A 24313-nucleotide genomic window follows, 5' to 3' on the forward strand; every position below is an offset into this window, starting at 1 on the left:
CTCTTTGCATTCAATTTACTGAGTTTCGACTCTCGAGCAGCACTCAGCGATTGCTTTCCCATTTTCCTTGACATGCTGGAGTAGCTCGGCAAACGTGTTTGACTGATCTTTCAGTTGCTCTGCCAAGTCATCTAGTTTGCTTTCAACTTTCCTCAGGATTTTCACTACATCAGCAATCATGAATTCCATACTGTTTATTTTCACCTCAGTGTTTAGTGTCATCTTCTCCGTGCATGTGCATGCGCAGTTGCACGGAGGGCTGGCTTCTCGACAGGAATGCCATCTCTTCGGGACACCGGCAGAGGATGATCCACGTGATCCAGATTTATTCTTTTTGTTTTATTTATTCGGAGGACTACAACGGAAAAAAACTAATCCTTCACTGTGTTATCCTCTCCTTTATATGGGTTTTTTTCATGCTGTCTCTAATCATACATCATCGTGCGACAACTTTTAAACACTTACTGAAGAAGGAAGCAGAGAGTAACTCTAATCCACTGTGCTTCTCTGTGTGCCTTTAAAACAGACTGATTTATAGCGCACGCAACACACTTTGCCATACATTTAAAAATACATAAATGCACAAAAATGTGCAAAGTAATTCTCAAATTTCAACAGCTGACAATCAAAACGGGATTCACCCTTTCAACTGATCATGATCACAGAGAAACTTCTTTGAGCAATTTACTATTTCAATGAGTGACTGCATGATTCAGCGCAGTGAGACTGTTAGTAACCTTGGTGTCATTTTTCATGAGTCTCTCATTTGATGTAACTATGAAAAAAGTGACAAGTGTAACCTTTTTCATTTGTAAATATTGCAAAGACCAATTTTGTCTTTGGCTGATGCAGAGGTACTGGTCCTTGGTTTTGTGTCATCCAGAATTGATTTTTTTTTTTTTTTTGACATGCTTTGTTTTCAAGTTTGACACATAAAAGTGTTAGAGGTCTCCAGATAAACAGAATGTAGCAGCCCAAGTTTTATTGTTGACTTATTAGATTTTGCTTGGCTGTGTGCCATCCTATAGGCCTGCTGTGTGAACCTCAGTTTAGGAAGAAATCAGCAGAGCTAGTCGAGCTCTTGCATTTCATGCACTGTGGCTGTGGAACAAAGTGCTGGCTGAGATAAAGCAGTCTTGAGTTTTATTGACTTTTAAATCCAGACTAAAAACACAGCTTTTCTTATCTGCCTACAATTACTGATGGTGGGAAATCTATATTGCCTAGTGTGCTAATTCTGTTATGTAATTTATTTGACTTTTTTTTATTTATTTTTTTTTTGTGAAGCACTTTGTTGGTAAAGTACGATATAAATAAAATGATTATGATCATTCCCACCTGTGGCCCTCTGTGTGGAGTTTGCATGTACCCCCCGTGTTTACGTGGGTTTCCTTCGGGTGCTCTGGTTTCCTCCCACATCCAAAGACATGCGAGTTAGGTGGATTGGAATCTTTAAATTGTCCGTAGGTGTGTGAGTGGGTGTGAATGTGTTTGTTTGTGGCCCTGGGACAGACTGGCGTCCTGTCCTGGGTGTACCCCGCCTCGCGTTCTATGACTGCTGGGATAGGCTCCAGCCCCCCGCGACCCTTAATTAGACTAAGCGGTTGAAGATGAGTGTGTGTGAGGGTGTGATCAGCTGTAAATTATGAATTATCCGCAAACCATGAATTGCAAAACGTGAATACTGAAAAAATGTAATCCGAAACGTGAACGCAGATTTGCGGATAATAGCAACAGCAATTATCTACTACTACTTGGCTTTGACAGCTCATCACTACCAATATACATTTTACCAGGTGTTTCTCAAAAAAGCAGAATAACTCCATAATAGTCTGAAACTACATTTACACTGCTGCTCAATTTTTCTTTCCAGAATACCAATAAATCGAAATTGTGGAAACTTTCTTTGCTTCAGTACATGTGAAAAGGCTCCTGCAGTAGTTACTCCTGCACACAATGTAACAGTTAGAACTTAAGAAGCCCATTTGACTGTTTGAAAGAAAAAAAAAACAGCATGATTACAGTTTTTTTTTTCCACGATGAGCCTGAGATATTGGTTTGCTCATCATCTCTTCTTAAATCAAGCACAATCAGAGATTTCTCACGTCCACCAGTCTGGACTGGTGGACAAACAAATAAACAAACAAGCAGGGGTGAAAACATAACCTCCTCAAACTTCATTGGTGGAGGTAATACTTGTAAATAGCCCAAGGTGATAAATAATATTTTTGTAATAGTAATAAATGAATTCATATGGCTAAGACCATATGCATGTAATTCTCTAAAATCAGTGATTTCTAATAACTCTGCCACTGTCTTTGCCAAATCTCACTTGTGTGATATTGACTCTAGCTACTCAGGTGGACTCTTTAGTGGGGTTGCTGTTATATGTAACAAAAATGTACACAGTGATCGACTCATTGTAGTTGGTTTTGGTGCTTTGTTTCATGTAATTGTCTGTGTGTATATATATATATATATATATATATATATATATATATATATATATATATATATATATATATATATATATATATATATATATATATATATATATATATGACTCATTGTAGTTGGTTTTGGTGCTTTGTTTCTTGTAATTGTCTGTGTGTGTGTGTGTGTATATATATATATATATATATATATATGCTGGTTTATGACTGGTCCAATAGCTGTAATAAATCTCAGTATGTTGAGGTTATAGATGAACTTCAAGTCATTGTAGATAAGTACCTGTCAAAATCATGGGAGACTTTAATGTTCAGCTCCCGACATCAATTAAACTTCACAAATACTGGTATAGAAAAGGTGGTTTCAATGTTCACAGTGCATTGTAATATGATTTTCTGGTGTCCAACAATATGTTAGCACTTGACGTATTATTGAAGCAAAAAGAGTCTTATACTTTCTTATGTGTTACTTGTGGTGTCTGCACATGGATAAATCACATGTGCTGCTCCAAAGCTGATGTCAATAATGTTAAAACTTGTCTCATCACTGAGCCGGAAGTTTTTTAAATGTTAGTGATCATTTACCTTTAGACAATGATTTTATTGTTCTAATAAATTCTTTTACACCAATCATTGATTTTAATGTTCATGTCCAGCCTGACTGGAGTAACCATGAAAACAGTGCAAGTTATTGTAATATATTAGCACAAAAATGAATTGTTTAGATGTATTATCATTTGCTCAGCATCATGTTACTGGTGCTGTAAATGATGGGCTTTCTACTATTGTTAATTCCATACAAAGTATCAATAAAATTAGGGATAAAAAGTGTTTTTGGTGCTCTCCCTGGGTTGATGCTAAGTACACATTTTCAAGTGTCAAGTGAGCAGTGTTGGATGTTCATATGTGTCACCTGGAATTTGGCCGACATCTGAGAGGGATCGAATGGGCTCTCACTGGGCACAATCTGTCTTTCAGCCACTGGTGTGTGCAAATAGTTGTAGTGACGAGGTGTTGGAGGCAGCTACGATTTTACACGAATGGCATCAATTCCTCCTTCATGAGCTAGTTGGCTTAAATCGTGTTATGTTTGAAGGGGTGCTCAAATAGAGTCCAGAATTGTTCTCAGTCAACTTGGAAAAACAGATATAGTTCAAAAATAATTCTGACAATGTAGTCAGAATTTCCGGGCCGGCACGTAAAGTTCCGGCCCGGGCTTTGCGGTCGCAATATGCGGGAATTCTCTGTGTTCCCAGGGTGAAGAAGAAGTCTGCAGGTCAAAGAGCCTTTTTCATCCTAACAGCTCTTCATGCCTCCAGACAGCTTATGACGTAGTGCAGGGGTGGCCAAGTTCGGTCCTCGAGAGCCACCTTCCTGACACTCTTAGTTGTCTCCCTGCTCCAACACACCTGAATCCAATGAAAGACTCGTTAGCAGACTTTTAATGAGCCTTTCATTGGATTCAGGTGTGTTGGAGGGAGACAACTAAGAGTCTCAGGAAGGTGGCTCTCGAGGACTGAACTTGGCCACACCTGACATAGTGGATTTGTGTGTGTGTGTGTTAAAAGAATTAGCACCGTCAATTAGCGCCTTCAAATTAACGTCCATCATCAAAACAAACTCCACCATGTTTAGCTAAACACTGCCCCACTAGTGTGTACGTGTGGGGGGTGGGGAGGGGTTTGCAGTGTACAATGGTACAAAACGTACAGAACCAATTTTGCACTCTAAATGGAACAAATAATCCATGTCACGTGACATACAAAGCAACAATCAACTGACAATGGACCCACTCTGATGTTATAAGTAAGAATACATACAGCTTTTATCATTGCGCTTTGTCTCCTATTCAACAAATCCAGTCTCCATTTCGTTCATATTATATTCTAAATTGTGAGCTCACCAAGAACACATTACTTGACAAATTTATATTGCAGGGCCATAAGTCATTGGGTTGTTTTTAGAATTTTAGGAAATTATCCTTTGAATTTCAATGTAATGGCTCCACTGATTCTTTAAGATATCTATTATTCCACGAAAAATTTGGTAAAACCATGATCTGAGTTCACTCTTGTCAACTTACTCTGTCATTTTAATTGTTTTATAGTTTTTACTATACATTTTTATTGATGCGTTTTACTCTTTGTATGGATGCTATTTCCCCAGTATTGAGGGTTTTAATAAAGATATGAAAATAAGTAAAAAATATTGGTCAGAGGCAGTTTTGGTGGTGGCGTGTCGTATTACCCCAGAGGTGTATCTTTCCTAGAACTTAATATTTTTGTACATAAATTGTGAACTTCACGGATCACTTATGGTTTGTCATTTTCATTTTACTCTGTTCTCTCAAGAATTCACAATTTCACTACTTGCAATGTGCTGAAAAAAATCGGGGGGGGGGGGGGGGGCACATCTATCACATTGAGCAAATCTATGATGCTAATTAGCAAACTTGAGTTTCATATTTTGGTTGCAATTCCATTTAATGCCACACATTATGTATAAATATAATCTTTAATAAATGGAACACCAATAATTTGCTTTAATACAATAAAATACACAAAATAAATATCTGTTCTTATAAACTTCATGTGCAAAAATAAATAAATACATAAATAAATATTCCAGTCCGTGCTGTGTACTCTTCCAGTTCAGTCCGATCAGATCCTGGTCTCCTGTGCTTGGTCGTAGTCTGCAATCCTTTCTTTTATATGCACCAGTTTATGGTGAAGATAGATGCATTTCCTCTTGTCTCTCTGATATCCAGGAAACCACTTCATTAAAAAAAAAAAATTAAAAAAAAACAGTGAGAGATCAAACTGTGTAATTATGTCTAGTGTCAACAATAATGCAATAAAACAGAAAAAAGTCTTACTTTCTGATAGATTCTGTACTTTTCCAGTACCTGGTCCCGCATTTGCTATGGAAACAACAGAAAAAAGTGTTAGAGACATAAATGTAATCTGCTGTCTGTCTCGTCCTGGAGAGCACATAGTCAAGTCCAAGTCAGGGGACGAATACATGAACATTTCTAAATCACGAAATATGTTTTGGACATAATTTACCTCAATCCCAAAGAAATACAAACAGCACGGTGCTGCAGGCAGTTCTCAAAAACTATGTGACCATGCAAGAAGGAGACAAGTGAGGGAAGCCACCAAGGGCAACTCTGAAGATGTTATAGGCTTCTGTGAATGTGATTGAAAAAACTGGGGACAGTACAACTTTTGTCTGTTGACTTCACCAGTGACTGAAGGACCATCATACAAGAAAATGGATCAATTCTCAGCTGACGTCTTTCATGCTTTGTGGCAAACTGAAGCTGAAAGTTCACATCTTTTGATGATGATCCTTTTCTGTGCCCCTTTTTGTTCATGAGAGAAGTAAATTAAGTCCAAGGTATATTCACTGACTTGGAAATGTTCATGTACCCATCCACTGACTGTCTTAAGAAAACTGTCTGTGAAAGTGATTATCTGTATTCAGAATAATCCTTACTGTCCAATTATTTATGGCCTCAGTAAATTGGGGTGCTCTTTGCAAAAACTGCTGTAATTCCTGAATGATGAATGATGATGATGATATTTTTGTGAAAACCGTTGAATTAAAGCTAAAAATGTACAAGCACATCTTGATTGTTTTATTTTAACTCTATTACAGCGATCTAGAGAAATGCAATTCAAAAAACTGTCTGTCAAATTTCTTATGGACATGAGAGTCGACTGCTGGTCCAGACAGTACCTGATAAGCTTCCGTCCCAGGAGGCAGCGAGTCCAGTTCAGAGGTCATCTGAAGAAACCTTTCTGCAGCAGCGGCGATCCGGTCATGAACAGCTTCATATTCATGATACTCAGCGTCAAATTCCTCTTCGTATTTTTGACGCTGCTCCAGTGATGTGATGGTGCTGTATTTGCTGAAAAACCAAAACAGAGCTTATTGAAAGCTGTTCTCCTGCTATCTGTTTTTTTTTTTTTTTTTTACCTTAATCTGTCAACAGAAAATCAACATTATTTTAACTAAAGTTTAATCAAATTATCAACTGGAAAAAAAAATCAGAAAAAAGAATTTCTTTGTAGTTGTACTGCCTGGTATGTGACAAAGTCACTTAGTGATTACCATTCATGAATAAAATGATTTTTAGACTCAGATGAAAATAAACAATGTTTCTTATGAATATGAATATACTATAAAAGTAATTTTAAAAGTGCTCCAGTCATGTTCTTATTGATCAATGAGATCATAGCATCTCTTTATTATTTTGTCGATGGGTAAAAATGATCAGTCATTCTGGTTGTGTTACTAATATCTCCACTAGATGGCACTGCAGAATAGTTCTGAGTCTATTTATAATGTAGAAGCTTTTCATTGATATATAGATATTCCTTGATTTGGGTTGTATTCCTATAATGACACTGCAGAACTGTTTTCAGATGTGTTTTATTCATAAACAGCAGTTTTTCCTTTTTTTTCAGATAAAAGCTAATGATTGATTAGGTTTTTTTATTCCTAATATTTCCAGTAGATGGCGCTGCAGAATGGTTTCATGAGTTGCCATAAAACAGCATGATGTGTGTTGACCAGATGCACACATGTAAGACATGTGCTTCTGTTTTTTTTTTTTTTTATTTTTGAAGTCACTCAGTAATGTCAGTTGAGGAAAAGTAGGTGAGATTTTTCAACACATTCAGAAAAGATCAAAAACAACATGTTGATTCTGTCACTCAAACGCCATTTCTGCAGCTGATTTCTAAGTTAAAATGTCTCCTGAAATGGGGAATGTACAGTGTGTACAAGGCTGAAACACGACGTTAATGAAACTTACTTGACATAGTCGGGGAGTGGAGTCGCTGAGGTTGAAGTAACCGTAGCTTTCTCCCCTGTGTGGCCTGAGGAGAGAAAGAAAAAACAGACACAAATGGTGAAGTCAGTCTGTCAATAAGAATGTTGTAAACATCAGCTGCATCAAGTCTAATGGAATTATTGATCACTATCTGTGATTAGAGGCCTGATCCAGGGCAGGCAGTGACTTCAGCAACCTGCAAGGCAGGAGGCAACGCTGCCTGCTTTGTCTCAGAGTCAAAGGTCACCCAGATGTGGAAGCAGAGTTACACTCCTGAAACAGGATGAACAGATGAACTGTTCTTTACAGGTGTTATCATCAACATGTACAATTCATTCGGTTCACTGTCCCTGTTCAACCATGTTTTTGTCTTTTTCAACAAGGTTACTCACAAACGAAGCCACGAAGTTTCAACAAACTTGGTGACACAGTTTGGCCTAATGGGGCCTCATTTATAACAACTGTGCACGCACAAAAAAACACATATGTTGGGATTTATAAAAACAAATTATTTGACAAAGTGTTCCTATATATATATATATACACTCAACAAAAATATAAACGCAACACTTTTGGTTTTGCTCCCATTTAGTATGAGATGAACTCAAAGATCTAAAACTTTTTCCACATACACAATATCACCATTTCCCTCAAATATTGTTCACAAACCAGTCTAAATCTGTGATAGTGAGCACTTCTCCTTTGCTGAGATAATCCATCCCACCTCACAGGTGTGCCATACCAAGATGCTGATTAGACACCATGATTAGTGCACAGGTGTGCCTTAGACTGCCCACAATAAAAGGCCGCTCTGAAAGGTGCAGTTTTTTCACACAGCACAATGCCACAGATGTGGCAAGATTTGAGGGAGTGTGCAATTGGCATGCTGACAGCAGGAATGTCAACCAGAGCTGTTGCTTGTGTATTGAATGTTCATTTCTCTACCATAAGCCATCTCCAAAGGCGTTTCAGAGAATTTGGCAGTACATCCAACCAGCCTCACAACCGCAGACCACGTGTAACCACACCAGCCCAGGACCTCCACATCCAGCATGTTCACCTCCAAGATCATCTGAGACCAGCCACTTGGACAGCTGCTGAAACAATCGGTTTGCATAACCAAAGAATTTCTGCACAAACTGTCAGAAACCATCTCAGGGAAGCTCATCTGCATGCTCGTCGTCCTCATCGGGGTCTCGACCTGACTCCAGTTTGTCGTCGTAACCGACTTGAGTGGGCAAATGCTCACATTCGCTGGCGTTTGGCACGTTGGAGAGGTGTTCTCTTCACGGATGAATCCCGGTTCACACTGTTCAGGGCAGATGGCAGACAGCGTGTGTGGCGTCGTGTGGCTGAGCGGTTTTCTGATGTCAATGTTGTGGATCGAGTGGCCCACGGTGGCGGTGGGGTTATGGTATGGGCAGGCGTCTGTTATGGACGAAGAACACAGGTGCATTTTATTGATGGCATTTTGAATGCACAGAGATACTGTGACGAGATCCTGAGGCCCATTGTTGTGCCATACATCCAAGAACATCACCTCATGTTGCAGCAGGATAATGCACGGCCCCATGTTGCAAGGATCTATACACAATTCTTGGAAGCTGAAAATGTCCCAGTTCTTGCATGGCCGGCATACTCACCGGACATGTCACCCATTGAGCATGTTTGGGATGCTCTGAACCGGCGTATACGACAGCGTGTTATCAGTTCCTGCCAATATCCAGCAACTTTGCACAGCCATTGAAGAGGAGTGGACCAACATTCCACAGGCCACAATTGACAAACTGATCAACTCTATGCGAAGGAGATGTGTTGCACTGCATGAGGCCAATGGTGGTCACACCAGATACTGACTGGTATCCCCCCCCCAATAAAACAAAACTGCACCTTTCAGAGTGGCTTTTTATTGTGGGCAGTCTAAGGCACACCTGTGCACTAATTATGGTGTCTAATCAGCATCTTGATATGGCACACCTGTGAGGTGGGATGGATTATCTCAGCAAAGGAGAAGTGCTCACTATCACAGATTTAGACTGGTTTGTGAACTATATTTGAGGGAAATGGTGATATTGTGTATGTGGAAAAAGTTTTAGATCTTTGAGTTCATCTCATACAAAATGGGAGCAAAACCAAAAGTGTTGCGTTTATATTTTTGTTGAGTGTATATATATACACACACACGCACACAGTGGGGCCAAAAAGTATTTAGTCAGCTCCTGATTGTGCATGTTCTCCTATTTAGAAAGATGACAGATGTCTGTAATTTTCATCATAGGTACACTTCAACTATGAGAGATAAAATGAGAAAAATAAATCCAGGAAATCATTGTTGGATTTTTAAAGAATTTATATGTAAATTATGGTGGAAAATCGATATTTGGTCACCCACAAATAAGCAAGATTTCTGTCTCTCACAGACCTGTAACTTCTTTAAGAAGCTCTTCTGTCCTCCACCTGTTACCTGTATTAATGGCACCTGTTTGAACTTATCTGTATAAAAGACACCTGTCCACAGCCTCAAACAGTCAGACTCCAAACTCAACCATGGGCAAGACCAAAGAGCTGTCGAAGGACACCAGGAAGAAAATTGTAGACCTGCACCAGGCTGGGAAGAGTGAATCTACAATAGTCAAGCAGATTGGTGTGAATAAATCAACTGTGGGAGCAACTGTAAGAAAATGGAAGACATACAAGACCATTGATAATCTCCCTCGATCTGGGGCTCCATGCAAGATGTCATCCTGTGGGGTCGAAACGGTGAAGAACGGTGAACAAAAATCCCAGAACTACACAGAGGGACATGATGAATGACCTGCAGAGAGCTGGGACCAAAGTAACAAAGGCTACACACTACGCAGAGAGGGACTCAAATCCTGCAGTGCCAGGTGTGTCCCCCTGCTTAAGCCAGTACGTGTCCAGGCCCATCTGAAGTTTGCCAGAGAGCATATGGATAATCCAGAAGAGGATTGGGAGGATTGGGAGGGGAGGTGGTGGTCTAGTGGTTAAGGTGTTGGGCTTGAGACCAGAAGATCCTGGGTTCAAATCCCCACCTGACTGGAAAATCACTAAGGGCCCTTGGGCAAGGTCTTTAATCCCTATTGCTCCCGGTGTGTAGTGAGCGCCTTGTATGGCAGCACCCTGACATCGGGGTGAATGTGAGGCATAATTGTAAAGCGTTTTGAGCGTCTGATGCAGATGGAAAAGCGCTATATAAATGCAGTCCATTTACCATTTAATATCATGTGGTCAGATGAAAGCAAAATAGAACATTCTGGTAAAAAGGAAGAAGAATGCTGAGTTGCATTCCAAGAACACCACCTACTGTGAAGCATGGGGGTGGAAACATCATGCTTTGGGGCTGTTTTTCTGCAAAGGGGACAGGACGACTGATCCGTGTTAAGGGAAGAATGAACGGGGCCATGTATCGTGAGATTTTAAGCCAAAACCTCCTTCCATCAGTGACAGCATTGAAGATGCAACATGGCTGGGTCTTCCAGCATGACAATGATCCCAAACACACGGCTCGGGCAACAAAGGAGTGGCTCCGTAAAAAGCATTTCAAGGTCCTGGAGTGGCCAAGCCAGTCTCCAGACCTGAACACCATAGCAAATTTGTTGAGGGAGTTGAAAGTCCATGTTGCCCAGGGACAGCCCCAAAACATCACTGCTCTAGAGGAGATCTGCATGGAGGAATACCAGCTACAGTGTGTGCAAACCTGGTGAAGACTTACAGGAAACGTTTGACCTCTGTCATGTTACAAAGTATTGAGTTAAATTTTTGTTAGTGACCAAATACTTATTTCTTTAAAAATCCGACAATGTGATTTCCTGGATTTTTTTTTCTCATTTTGTCTCTCATAGTTGAAGTGTACCTATGATGACAATTATAGACCGCTCTCATCTTTCTAAGTTGGAGAACTTGCACAATCAAGAGCTGATTAAATACTTTTTAACCTCACTGTATATATCAGTCTGATGCATCAGACAGATTACTACTTGGAGGAGGTGGGTGGTGGACCACCTGTCTGCTTGGGTTGTTGCCAACTGAACATTCATAGTGTAATGATGCAGTGTCCTGTGCATCAGTGCACAATCCCAGACCTGACTTTTTGTTTTGTTTTATTTAAACTACATTCTGAAGGGTTTGGTCAAACCAGAAACAGACCTTTGTGGATGTACGCCGAGGACAGGGCTGAGCTGTGGGGGTTTCCAGAAGTCCAATGAAAGGAGCTGCTAGTGGGGTTTGTACACTGAACTTCATGAGAGGGCATCCGTGGAGGCACAGCCTGGACTGATGTCCTCTGTTTTTTCAGGTCCAGATCATTGGACAGGTCTGACTGCGATGGCCGTTTCCTGGGAAAAAAAAAATGAAGAACATAGCACCTTCAGTGGGACAGTCATTTTAAAACAAGCTGTCAAGAAAAAGAAAAATGACAATATATATATATATGAGTCACAAAGCAAGTGGATCAGGAGGAATTATTCATTTTGACTTTGCTTCCAAAAGAAAATATCCTAATACAAAAATACGCTGGAGAACAAAACAAAACCAAAAACAGATTTTTTTTTTTTTTTTTATGTTCTATTTTATGGCTTTGGAGAGACAATCTGCAAAAGGCAGCCATGAAAACTGAACACAGTCCAGTCAGGGAACAATAGAACAGAACAATAGCAGCAGATTTCACCTGTGCTGGACCAAACCTTCTGTCAATCTGCTTCCTGCAGCTCCTTCCTCAAAAAACACCACAGAACAAGCCACAAGCACCACCCCCAAACTGGTTCACACAACACTTTCGACCATGTGACTGTCATTGATCTGAGAACCATTTCCCCCCCACTACCCCTTTAATCTCAAATCTCTGAAATAAGACGGAGGGTGTCCTGATCCAGTTTACAGTATGTATCTCAGCTGTATCACACTTGGTACTCTGTTTTCTGAGTACAGCTGTAAGTGTTTTACACTTAGCAGGGTTTGTTAACACAGAGGGGTTGTGTGTTTAGCAAATGCTGCTGGCAACTTTTTCCCCAAAATGCTCATGAAGCGCGTAGTCAGGATCTCTCAAACAGAGAAAAGGTACGAGCAGGTTGCGAGGCTCAACCTGAAGAGCTCAGCCCTGCTACTCTGAACCGTCCATGCTAATGCCACCGAGCCAAACATCTTCCACTGCTTTGATGTGTCCAGTAACAGATTCATCAGTGCAGAGACGGAGTCATTTAGAAGCTCCACTATCAACGTGATCGCAGCAGACTTCTACATTAACTCGGTGGCCTTTCTGTGCCAACGCCAGCACCGTCAAAACACATCAATCCCTGAGTCTCTCCTGTGCTATGAGCCAAAACCTATTACAAAAACTACGGTTCAAAAATCTAAAATGTTCTGCAGTAAAGCTAAAAGCAGAGTATTTCCACAAAACTAACTAAGCATCACAGCATTTGTGTTGGGGGGGGTGACACCCACCTACTCAGGAGCCGGCCAATGAGCTGCTTTTCCTTGCTCTTATATCCAGGCCAGTCTGTCTGGACGTGTGTGAAGAGCTCCGTCTTCAGACTGTAGCAGTCAGCATCTGGGTTCCAATTGCTGACCTGAAGGTCAAAGAAAAAAGAAACAAAGTTATTCCAACAGCATTAGACAGAACACAGCATCGTCTCAGAGAGAGTCTGGTTGAGGTTCTGGAAGTGTTGCACAGTCATAAACCCACATTAAAGTTAAAAAACACCATTCTGCCCTCAGTGTCTCTACTGAACTGGATCTATATTGTTTAACTCAACTTTGTTCCTCCAAAATGATACAAACCATCCACTTTAAATTTTCAGACATCAGATCCCAGCTGGAGACACCCCACTGCTCTCCTGTCAAAACACAGTCTTCTCCTCCACAGGTAGTTAACGTACAGCCTTAATTACAGCTAACAGCCGCGGTACCGTCTCCACCTGAAGACCGTTTTGGGACCCAAAACATTGTGAACAAGATCACAGAAAATACAGCAAAAATAAAACTAAATCGACATAATCTTTTGAGATTAGAGTTTTCAGCTGCACAACAACGATAATCTGCTCGTCAGACCTGTATTATTTGCAGCAGCAGTGGTGATGAGCAGCACTGTAGTTATAAATCCTTGACCAAACATCACCAGAGACAAAACACAGCTGAATTTTACATGAAGTTCTTTTATTTAACCAGTGGGATAAATGTTCCTTTTTATATTTTCTCTTCCCTCATGTGATGTTTTTGAGACATTCTGTTTTCGCAGAAGGCAACAAAGGTATCTGTTGTGTGTTCTGTCTATTTGTTAGCTGGACTGCTCAGAACCCTGTCACCCGATGTTCACAAAGCTTGGTGACAGGGTCACACCCTGGACATTCATTTATTCATTTATTTTAATGACAAGACTGACATAATAATGGAACCGATTTTCACAAAACCATAGGAAAAGTTGGAAGAACTAACAAAGAACCAACAAAGGAGCAGTACATCATCACTTCAGTCCATTCTTGACACCAAAGACCACCTTCCACATGCGTGGGCAACATGATAAAGTGCTACTAGTTAACAGCTTGGAATACTAATGTGTTGGACCAAATGTTTTTGGTGTTTGAGGAGGTATGCAGTCATATTAATGTTTCTGCTTGTGGAAGGTATCTTGGCGTTTTCTTTAAAGGTTGCATTTGAAAGTATTTCGTCTCTTGTCAGCAGTGTATTTACACAGCAATGTGCCAGATGTCTCACCTCCTCCAACACTGAGGTCAGCTCAGCCATGTCCTCTGAATCAAATCGCTGTCTCTCCAACCACAGCACCAGATCAGGTTTTTTATGTGATCTTAAAGCCAGCCGATGAACAATGCATTCCCTCAAGGGGCAGCGTGCCACAGGACTGAGGACCTGGCTCCTCTTGCACAGGGAGTGTTTGCTGCTGCTGCTGCTGCTGCTGCCACGTGAGCCTGGCATTAAACTCCACTTGCTCTGGATCTTTGCAAACTTAGCTGAAATCAAAACAAAAGAGGGCCAGAATGTGAATTTCAACATGAAATTTGTGAAAGATAAGGGCAGATTTCTTTGAACACAGATGAGCAAAACGTAAAAGAAGCATGTAATCTACAGACTGGCCAACATGTCCCTCCTCATCCAAGCCTAAATCCACTTATATAATTCACGTTGAAGAGCAAAGACAGACAGATCTACAGTACACATCTAAATAGACTTCTTTCCATTCTTCTTTTTTTCTCCTCTTGATGCATCACACAATGCAATTTTGTTGGGCGGGCACCTGTAAAGCTGAAGCGTGATCGTTCAAAATGTCTTTTAAAAATGATGTAACCACCTCCGTTTTGCACACTATGGGGATTCTTTGGATGAAGTTACATTTGCTCACTACAATGAGAAGCTGAATGGGATTGTTGGCATTGATCCTTACAAGGTAGAAAGTGGTCTTGTTGGTCACAGAAAGAGCAAAACCAAAACACCAGGGCTCATATGCACATAGCATCCTAAGGCTAAAAGGAGCTCCTAGTGACTTTATTCTAACAAAAATCTTAGAATTCCTCAAATAGACATTTCTTAGAATTTTCCCTTGGTAAGATGAAAGTTGTCTGCAAAGCACCTTAAGACTTAAGAGAAGCTCCTAAGGTGCCAAACTGGTAAGTGCAGTGAGGAGGACTTTTAAGAAGCCTAAGAGTGTCTTAAGCAGACAAGCTGGTGGAAAGACACAGAGGAAGCAGAGATATTCTCCATATGTAGGATGACAGTGAGTCAGTAACACACTACCAGCTTGATCTACGTAATTATTTTATGGTAATTTACTGTCTTAATGTATTTATAAATTGTTTAGGTTGCTGTTATCATATTCACACATTAATATTATCATTCTTTTTATTATTATTATCAGTATTATTGATATTATTTTATGATTACTTCTATTTTGTGATTGGATTTTTAAATGGTACAATGGAAATAAGTATTTTCACTTTCTTGTGTCATGCATGTAATTGTAACATATTTACAATTATATTATGTACATATATTGAACTAATTTATAAACTCACACACTTTCAACATGTAGATAATCAGCATGTGAATGAGATACATTCAAACATCTTCAAGCTGTGTAACAATTCATTTTGTGATGAACTGCATGTTTTTTGGCACTCTGCCACTAGGAGGCACTCATTTTCAGATAACACAGGTGGTGAAGGGGCGCCATCAAACACCATACACTTTTCACTTATGGTGACAACATGGTGACAATTAAACTACAAAAACACAATAAATCAATAACACTAACAACACTGTTAACCTAACATGAACTGCAATAACAACATTTAAAACCCCCAAACCCAGAAATCCCATAACGCATTGCAGCACAAGAATTTACAGGTTTAGCGACCAACCCGGTGATCACTCCAAATTAATTATGCTGAGTATCATCATCATGACATTCAATTATTTTCATGATTACACATTTCTTAATGCAGTTAAATGATCAGTTGATTTTACTGTTCATTCATATGTAGGAGTGCAGAGTGCATTTATTTTTTTATTTCCCCTTCCCTTTCTGTGACAACCAATCACAGCTCTTATACGACCACGTCATACCAAGCAACTGGGTCAACCCCGCCTCCTCACCAAGATAGGAGTTTCTGTCAACTCCTTGCCCAGAGTTGCTCTCAGCTCTTGGTCTCTCTTAGGCTGGGAGTCTTTGCCAGGATATTTTAGGCTAAGTTAGGAGCTCTTTGAGAGGACTTTGAGATGCACTGGGCATACGGGCCCAGATCAACAATTGAGCTAAATTTCACACTATAAAGATATTCAAATACAATAAATCAAATTTCACTGTTTACACATCTTGCAATAGTTTGTATATTATTGAATCCAGTATTACTTTACTCATTTTATAATTATCTTAAAAAAAACCTACCAGAGATTAAATATTCAGAGCCCTTTGTAATGCTGTGTGCCCGGGTCAGGGTTGACCTCAGCGAACCACAGCCTGTGTGGCACGCTAGAAAGCTCCTCCCTCCTTTCTCCTGGATGTGTAAATGCCTCTCAGCATATCAACAAATATTAGTGATGTACTGTCTACATTAATGCTGTTTTTACACCCAAACACCACCCATGAATTCACCACTGTCTCACTGGCGCTCGCTCTATGATTACGTTCTGTGCCTTACGACATGGCGGCGCACTGGGAATGATGGGTAAACATGGCCAGAATGGAAAGGTGTCTAATGTCATGCCAATCTCTCTACTGCTGCCATGCAAATAGTCATTCACAGTGACAAGCTGCTGTGTTGGTGTTAAAAGCTGCGTTAAGGTGCGTTTACACATAACCAAGACGCGTTACGAATGTAATTTTTCTGTCATTCGTGACACATTCCTGACATTCTTAATGTGACTTAACGCATCTGAATAGGTTTCTTAATAGTGCGCGTTGGTGCGTGATATTCTTGATATTCGTGGAGCATGTTTTTGCCTGTCAAAAAAATCTTCCACGAATGTCACACACCACCCTCATTTCATCTCACGTCGTGGAGGTCGCAACTGAGCGTATTGATCCGTCTTGATGAGTATTGATCCTTAATAGAACGTGACAACGTTCGTAGTGGTTCCTCTGATGGTTCTTGGAGCCCAAACTGTCACGTGTTATTACAAAGTGACACGGAAACTGTCAAGTTTTGACAGGACTTGTAAGGCGGCGTCACATTTCACTGCGCGCCACGACGAATCAGTTTTCTGTCACATGCGCACAATTAAACCCGGCTCCAAATGTCGTTACACAGTTCATGCTGAAGCTCCTCAGGACGCTCCTGCAGGTGTTCCACCTGCTGTTGTAACCGATGAGCGGGAGAACGAGTCTGAGCCAGAGGAACCAGAGGAGCGAGAGGAGACTCATGTGCAGCCAGACATCTCTGCACCTCCTCCAGTCCGGCGGAGGAAGAAGCGTGCGCACAATTAAACCCTGCTGCACCACATTCAGTTTGATTGCTGATACCAAGTCGGCTAAAAGTCTAATTTCAGTGCTCTTCAGCGCGCTCCTGCAGGTGTTCCACCTGCTGCTTGTGCCTGATGTTTGGGAAAATGCATGAGATGAGACCCGCATGAAGCCACACAGCTGGCTCTGTCCGTCTCCTCCTCCTCCTCTCTGAGCCACTCCATGGCACAGAGCCCAACCATGCATGCAGTCACAAAGTTCTTCTGAAAAACTGGAGCGATCTGAATTCGGTTGGATGAATATGGGTGTGTGTGTCGAGACAATTCACCTCGTTCACAACGTGACAGAACTTATAGCGCACAACAACAAGAAACACTATTCTTAACCGTGCGTAATGGTTCCTGATAATTCTCCAGCAACACGTGCCATTAATCGTAAGGTGTGGTAACAGGTTGCAGCAGTTCCTGAGGACACCTGACGCCTCTGCCTCGAAACATCACATTCGTGATCAGCGGCCAAGAATGTGGACTTCGTGGCATTCGTGACTTGTTGTCGTTATGTGTAAACGCAGCATTACTGTGAGTGGTAACCAGTGACGGGCTTGACAGCAGACAGAGGGGCACAGAAACTAAAAGACAGTCTGTTACTTCCTCTTAATTCAACTGGAAGCAGGCAAGCAGGAAATAGTTGTGCTCATAGAATCGATATCTGCAGCTGAACTCTGAGCATTATACTGTAGTGATGGTCTGCATCACGCTTCCATTCAGTAAATCTAATTTACATATTTAAATTCATCATGGCTAGATCATTTATTAATTGCAGCACTGTCAGTTTAATAGATAGTGGCACTGATGTCATTCCTCAAAGAAGGAGAGGCAGCAAAATAAATAAACAAATAAATGAAACTGCCTGCAAAAACCCCACTATAATTACATCTTTAAGTAAAACTTCATGAGCATGAGACTTGTTAGTGTATGATTCTGACAAAACCAAACACACTAATGGTACTAAGAGGCAGGCTGGCACACTGTCCAAAATAACGTGATCAAAATGACACACCTAAAACATGAATAGCTGCAATTCAGCACTTTGATCATTTATGTGATAACTTCCACACCGTATGGCAGTTACCAGCAGGATATCAGCAGGATGCAATCGTTTGGAAGCTTTCTGGCAACATGAAAACTCCCTGTTATTTGTCCTTGATCCCTACGTGCTTGGAAACGACCATGTCAACTGAGATGAGAACACGTAACAGCTTGGAGAGAAACACATTAATAAACATCTTACTTGGCCTCCGCTCGATCTCAATCGCTGACCGTTTCTGGCTGGGTTTCTCCATCTGAGACAGGTATTTCCTCGTTTCCTGGTAGGACTGTTCTGTGGCACAAACTGTCATCTTGCCCTGAATGTGGCCCTTGCTCTCCAGGTGGTCCGTGTCGTCCCTTTGGGGAGAAGTGAAAAAAGGGGAAAAAAAATTTATGCTTACAATTTCTAGCTTAGCCAAATGTAGTTGAGATTCTGCCAGTGCTGCAATAAAACGTTGCATCATATGAGACATGCACGAATGCACGCACAGATGCACAGCTGGTTATGCAAATTCCCAACATGTTTTTATAAATCATCTCTTCAAATAACAATGTGTCCAGTTAAGGAGGTTAAAACACTTCTAAGCTACGGCCCAAATACAGCAGCACTAATGTAACCTTTTCATTGACCCTTTGACCCCACATGGCCACAAATGCTGCCTGACTCTTATCAGTTACGAGGGCTGTCAATAAAGTATAGGTCCTTTTTATTTTTTTCAAAAACTATATGGATTTTATTCATATGTTTTTACGTCAGACATGCTTGAACCCTCGTGCGCATGCGTGAGTTTTTCCACGCCTGTCGGTGACGTCATTCGCCTGTGAGCACTCCTTGTGGGAGGAGTCGTCCAGCCCCTCGTCGGAATTCCTTTGTCTGAGAAGTTGCTGAGAGACTGGCGCTTTGTTTGATCAAAATTTTTTCTAAACCTGTGAGACACATCGAAGTGGACACGGTTCAAAAAATTAAGCTGGTTTTCGGTGAAAATTTTAACGGCTGATGAGAGATTTTGAGGTGATACTGTCGCTTTAAGGACTTCCCACGGAGCGAGATGTCGCGCAGCGCTCTCAGGCACCGTCATCAGCCTGTTTCAAGCTGAAAACCTCCACATTTCAGGCTGTATTGATCCAGGACGTCGTGAGAGAACAGAGAAGTTTCAGAAGAAGTCGGTTTCAGCATTTTATCCGGATATTCCACTGTTAAAGGAGATTTTTTTTCATTTTTCAAAAAACATTTTACCTTTTAACCTTTTAAAACACATTTACTCGTAACTGACAAGCAAAATCCCTTCATTTTCACAGCAAAACAAAAAACAGGTAGAGATATTTTCTTCAGAGTTGTTGGGAGTTAGAAATAAAATGTAAAGTCAGGCTACAGTGGTTCTTACTTTCAGGTTCTGGTAAGTTTCCAGCATCCGGATCGCGCTGTCAGTCAGTTTTACGTGGTACAGACTCTGCTTGGTGTTTTTGCTGATTTGGGTGCTGGAGAGACCATAACTATGCTCCTGCCTCAACGCTGACATTTTCACAACTGCTTCTTCTTCTTCTTAGACTGCTAATAAGATCTGTGTTGACTCCTCAAAGTTTGATTTCTGGCCTCTGTTATATGTTTCTGTTCCTTGCTGCAATTTGTTGTCCGTTCACATCAACACACAACCACTTCTGAGCACTAACGTCTGGTTTGTTTACTTTTTAACGTGCTCTTACGTCACGCGCAGAGGAGGGCGGGGTGGAGCGTGTGGGCGGGGCGTAGAGCGTGTGGGCGGAACTAAAACATCGCACGTGCACACACATACACGGCAAAGTGGCCAAAGAAAGAAAGAACCTACTTTTTCTTCAGTAGATTGTGCACTCCCTGACTGTTTTTGTGCTCTGAGATTTTCCAGGCTGCAATCAGTCCTGGTTTCGCGGTCTGAACAGCCCCCCCATCCCTACAAAAACTGGTCCTCTTTTGTATGCGATCTGTATATAACACTGGATCGCTCATTGGCCCACACACACACTCCATACAAACAGCTGAAGCAACCGTGCGGCCATCTTACCACTCCCAAGTTATGTGGATCACACATAGCTTATTAGAACGTCAACAATTTGGAGTAATAACCGAGCTGATCCTCTCATGGCCTTCTTTTTGTTCTCCAGTTAATGTAACCCTCATCCCTCCTAATCTATGTATGCCATGATTAGCTATTTGATTTATTTCCTTTGTTTCTCACTGGGGCAAAGTTCAATTGTAAAAATTCTGATTCTTTAATCAAAGTTTATACAAGTTTTGTGTAATCATCAGCAAGCTTATATACGAGGGCTGTCAATAAAGTTACGGTCCTTTTTATTTTTTTCAAAAACTATATGGATTTCATTCATATGTTTTTACGTCAGACATGCTTGAACCCTCGTGCGCATGCGTGAGTTTTTCCACGCCTGTCGGTGACGTCATTCGCCTGTGAGCACTCCTTGTGGGAGGAGTCGTCCAGCCCCTCGTCGGAATTCCTTTGTCTGAGAAGTTGCTGAGAGACTGGCGCGTTGTTTGATCAAAATTTTTTCTAAACCTGTGAGACACATCGAAGTGGACACGGTTCGAAAAATTAAGCTGGTTTTCAGTGAAAATTTTAACAGCTGATGAGAGATTTTGAGGTGATTCTGTCGCTTTAAGGACTTTTCACGGTGCGAGACGTCGCACTGCGCTCTCAGGCAGCATCATCAGCCTGTTCAAGCTGAAAACCTCCACATTTCAGGCTCTATTGATCCAGGACGTCGTGAGAGAACAGAGAAGTTTCAGAAGAAGTCGGTTTCAGCATTTTATCCGGATATTCCACTGTTAAAGGAGATTTTTTTAATGAAAGACGTGCGGACGGGTCCGCGCGTCGGGACGCAGCCGCCGCAACGCTCCGCCACAGGAAAAACACCTCTGTTGAAAGCCTTAAGGACAAGTTGGAACATGTCCTGCCTGTTAAACAATTTCTCATATACTCACTCCACTGAAAGCCATCAAAAGCCGCCTGGATTTTACAAATGGTTATCAACACGGAGGTGTTTTTCCTGTGCCGCTGCACCGCACCGGCTGCGTCCCGACGCGCGGATCCGTCCGCACGTCTTTCATTAAAAAAATCTCCTTTAACAGTGGAATATCCGGATAAAATGCTGAAACCGACTTCTTCTGAAACTTCTCTGTTCTCTCACGACGTCCTGGATCAATAGAGCCTGAAATGTGGAGGTTTTCAGCTTGAACAGGCTGATGATGCTGCCTGAGAGCGCTGAGCGACGTCTCGCACCGTGAAAAGTCCTTAAAGCGACAGAATCACCTCAAAATCTCTCATCAGCTGTTAAAATTTTCACTGAAAACCAGCTTAATTTTTCGAACCGTGTCCACTTCGATGTGTCTCACAGGTTTAGAAAAAATTTTGATCAAACAACGCGCCAGTCTCTCAGCAACTTCTCAGACAAAGGAATTCCGACGAGGGGCTGGACGACTCCTCCCACAAGGAGTGCTCACAGGCGAATGACGTCACCGACAGGCGTGGAAAAACTCACGCATGCGCACGAGGGTTCAAGCATGTCTGACGTAAAAACATATGAATGAAATCCATATAGTTTTTGAAAAAAATAAAAAGGACCGTTACTTTATTGACAGCCCTCGTATATATATATATATATATATATATATATATATACGAACGAGAACACAAGTGGATGAATATCAATAGTCATGATGATGGATCATATAGCAATAGTGGAATTTTTAATAGTTGCAGTGAAAGAATAAAACATCACCTAACTAGCTACAGGAGAGTTGGTTTCCCCTTGCAATGACAATATTTCTTTACACATATCTCTATGAGCTACAGCCTAATATTAGCAAAGCTCATAGCAACAAACACCTAAAGCTCCAAAACTATGCACAAGTAAACCTAATGAATGTCTTAAAATAGTTTGTCCAACACAAAACTCAACATGTGGCTACACTCAGTCCACCCCATTTATTATTATTATTATTATTATTATTATTATTATTATTATTATTATTATTATTATTATTATTATTATTATTATCTATGCCTGTATGCTGGAATAAGGGACAGAACTCTTCAAAATATTGTTCATTACTTTCCATTTCAATCATACTCACAGGTGAAATATCCACAGCCTTTGAACTGGCGATTTGTGCAATTTATAGCTGCACATGAAGGGTTTTTTTTGTTTGTTTTGTTTTGTTTGGTAAAATCACAAAGAATAAAGTGGCCTGCACCTGTTTAAAGAAAAGACCGTTCAGGAGCAGTACATGCGAGTGGTCATATCGCGGCCGATATGCTTCAGAAATACTAACCAATGAGCGATCCACATTAGTCAACACCAACTGTGGTCTGAACAGTCCCCCTTTTGATCGGTCTTCCTGCCTTCACTGCACATGCATCATTTTGTAGGGAACCGATGAGTAAATGGACTGCATTTATATAGCGCTTTTCCATCTGCATCAAACGCTCAAAGCGCTTAACAAATAATGCCTCACATTCACCCCCTTGTGAGAATGCTGCCATACAAGGCGCTCACTACACACCGGGAGCAACTAGGGGATTAAGGAGCTTTCTGGTCAGGCTGGGATTTGAACCGAGGATCCTCTGGTCTGAGGCCCATTCCATGACGCAAGCTCAGAAAAGCGGCGCTTAATGTGAAACACCTGACTTGAATAAGCCTATCAAATGAGATGCAGTGAAAGAGGTTCCATAAAGGCCGAGCCAAGTTCACGCAATCATACTAAGACAGGTTCAGCCAATCAGACTAATTGCATGTGCTCGCCATTTATAGGCAGCCCCTATGTGACGTGAGCTTTTATTTTGAAATGTAAGTGCGCAGGGGGCGTGGCTGACGTACACCACAAAAGAGGTCATGAGACAAGCGCTATGAGAAGGGAGGCTGCGGGGCTGCAGACAGTCTTGGGCATTTTGCAGCTGTAAGCTGTAGTTTGTGCTGCTGTCCACTAGAGAGTGATCGAGGTCCAATGATAAACAAGTTGTTCAGTAACTCTTTATTCTAAAGAAGACTTTTGGATTATCAGCAGCTGCGGTTGTGCTAATTTCAAATTACTTAAAATATGTTAACACTAATATATGTGTATCATGTATTTTTTTTTTCATTCCGAGAGGTTTGAAAACTGAACAGTTTTTTTTTTTTTACAATTCTACTGGACCAGACCCTATCACGTGACCAATAAACGATTGAAGCCATGATGGGTCGCTGCATTTTTCAATTTTTCACAGTCCACCAAATGCATTAAAACAAAGCATTTGGTGATTTTTATACAATTTATATTCAACTATTTGTTATATGTTGTATATTTTTGATGTGAAACTATATTATTTTGATCCAGCAGATGTGACACCATAAGTGAAAGTCACTGTATGGTTGAAGTGTTGGCTGTTGAACCTTTCCCCCACAATCACTTCTTGTTCTTTTGGTTAAGATCAAGTGTAGTCTTTGTTTTTATCAGTTTAGTAGCTGATATGTTTTTTTTTTTGGACATGGGGGCCATATATTAAATTGTTTTTTTAAACAGGGAGATGAAATAGGGGCTTGCTCTCTCATTTTTTTAATTCATTTTATTCACCACCATAATAACTAAATAAAAACGGTACATAAAATCAGGGGGGTATATAAAATGTAACTCCCCCCCCCCCCATTAAAATGGATCTTTGTTTAGAGCATTTTTAAACATCTTAAAAGTAGAGCAACTAACAACATTACTATCTAGAGAATTCCAAAGTCTACGAGGGCTGTCAATAAAGTATAGGTCCTTTTTATTTTTTTCAAAAACTATATGGATTTCATTCATATGTTTTTACGTCAGACATGCTTGAACCCTCGTGCGCATGCGTGAGTTTTTCCACGCCTGTCGGTGACGTCATTCGCCTGTGAGCACTCCTTGTGGGAGGAGTCGTCCAGCCCCTCGTTTTTCCTGTGGCGGAGCATCGCGGCGGCTGCGAGCCGACGCTGCAATCCGCCCGCACGTCTTTCA

General features: G+C 41.0%; 1 protein-coding gene and 1 non-coding gene across 2 annotated transcripts; one reads left to right on the plus strand and one right to left on the minus strand.

Moving 5' to 3' along the window:
* Positions 1 to 5110: 5110 nt before the first annotated feature.
* Positions 5111 to 19826, minus strand: LOC117512029 (RNA polymerase II elongation factor ELL2-like). Its single transcript, XM_034172006.1, has 10 exons — positions 19692 to 19826; positions 19544 to 19551; positions 18509 to 18663; positions 14020 to 14273; positions 12751 to 12875; positions 11458 to 11645; positions 7273 to 7336; positions 6192 to 6363; positions 5326 to 5370; positions 5111 to 5224 (listed from the first exon to the last, which is right to left on the minus strand). Exons 1-10 carry the CDS (start codon positions 19824 to 19826, stop codon positions 5111 to 5113), a joined length of 1260 nt encoding a protein of 419 aa, XP_034027897.1.
* Positions 19827 to 23736: 3910 nt separating this feature from the next.
* LOC117521248 lies at positions 23737 to 23930 on the plus strand. The gene has a single exon (XR_004563915.1). It is a non-coding gene; the product is annotated as a U2 spliceosomal RNA (small nuclear RNA).
* The last annotated feature ends 383 nt before the right edge of the window (positions 23931 to 24313 follow it).

The sequence above is a fragment of the Thalassophryne amazonica genome, chromosome 1 (assembly GCF_902500255.1).
Source record: "Thalassophryne amazonica chromosome 1, fThaAma1.1, whole genome shotgun sequence".
Classification (NCBI taxonomy): Eukaryota; Metazoa; Chordata; class Actinopteri; order Batrachoidiformes; family Batrachoididae; genus Thalassophryne; species Thalassophryne amazonica.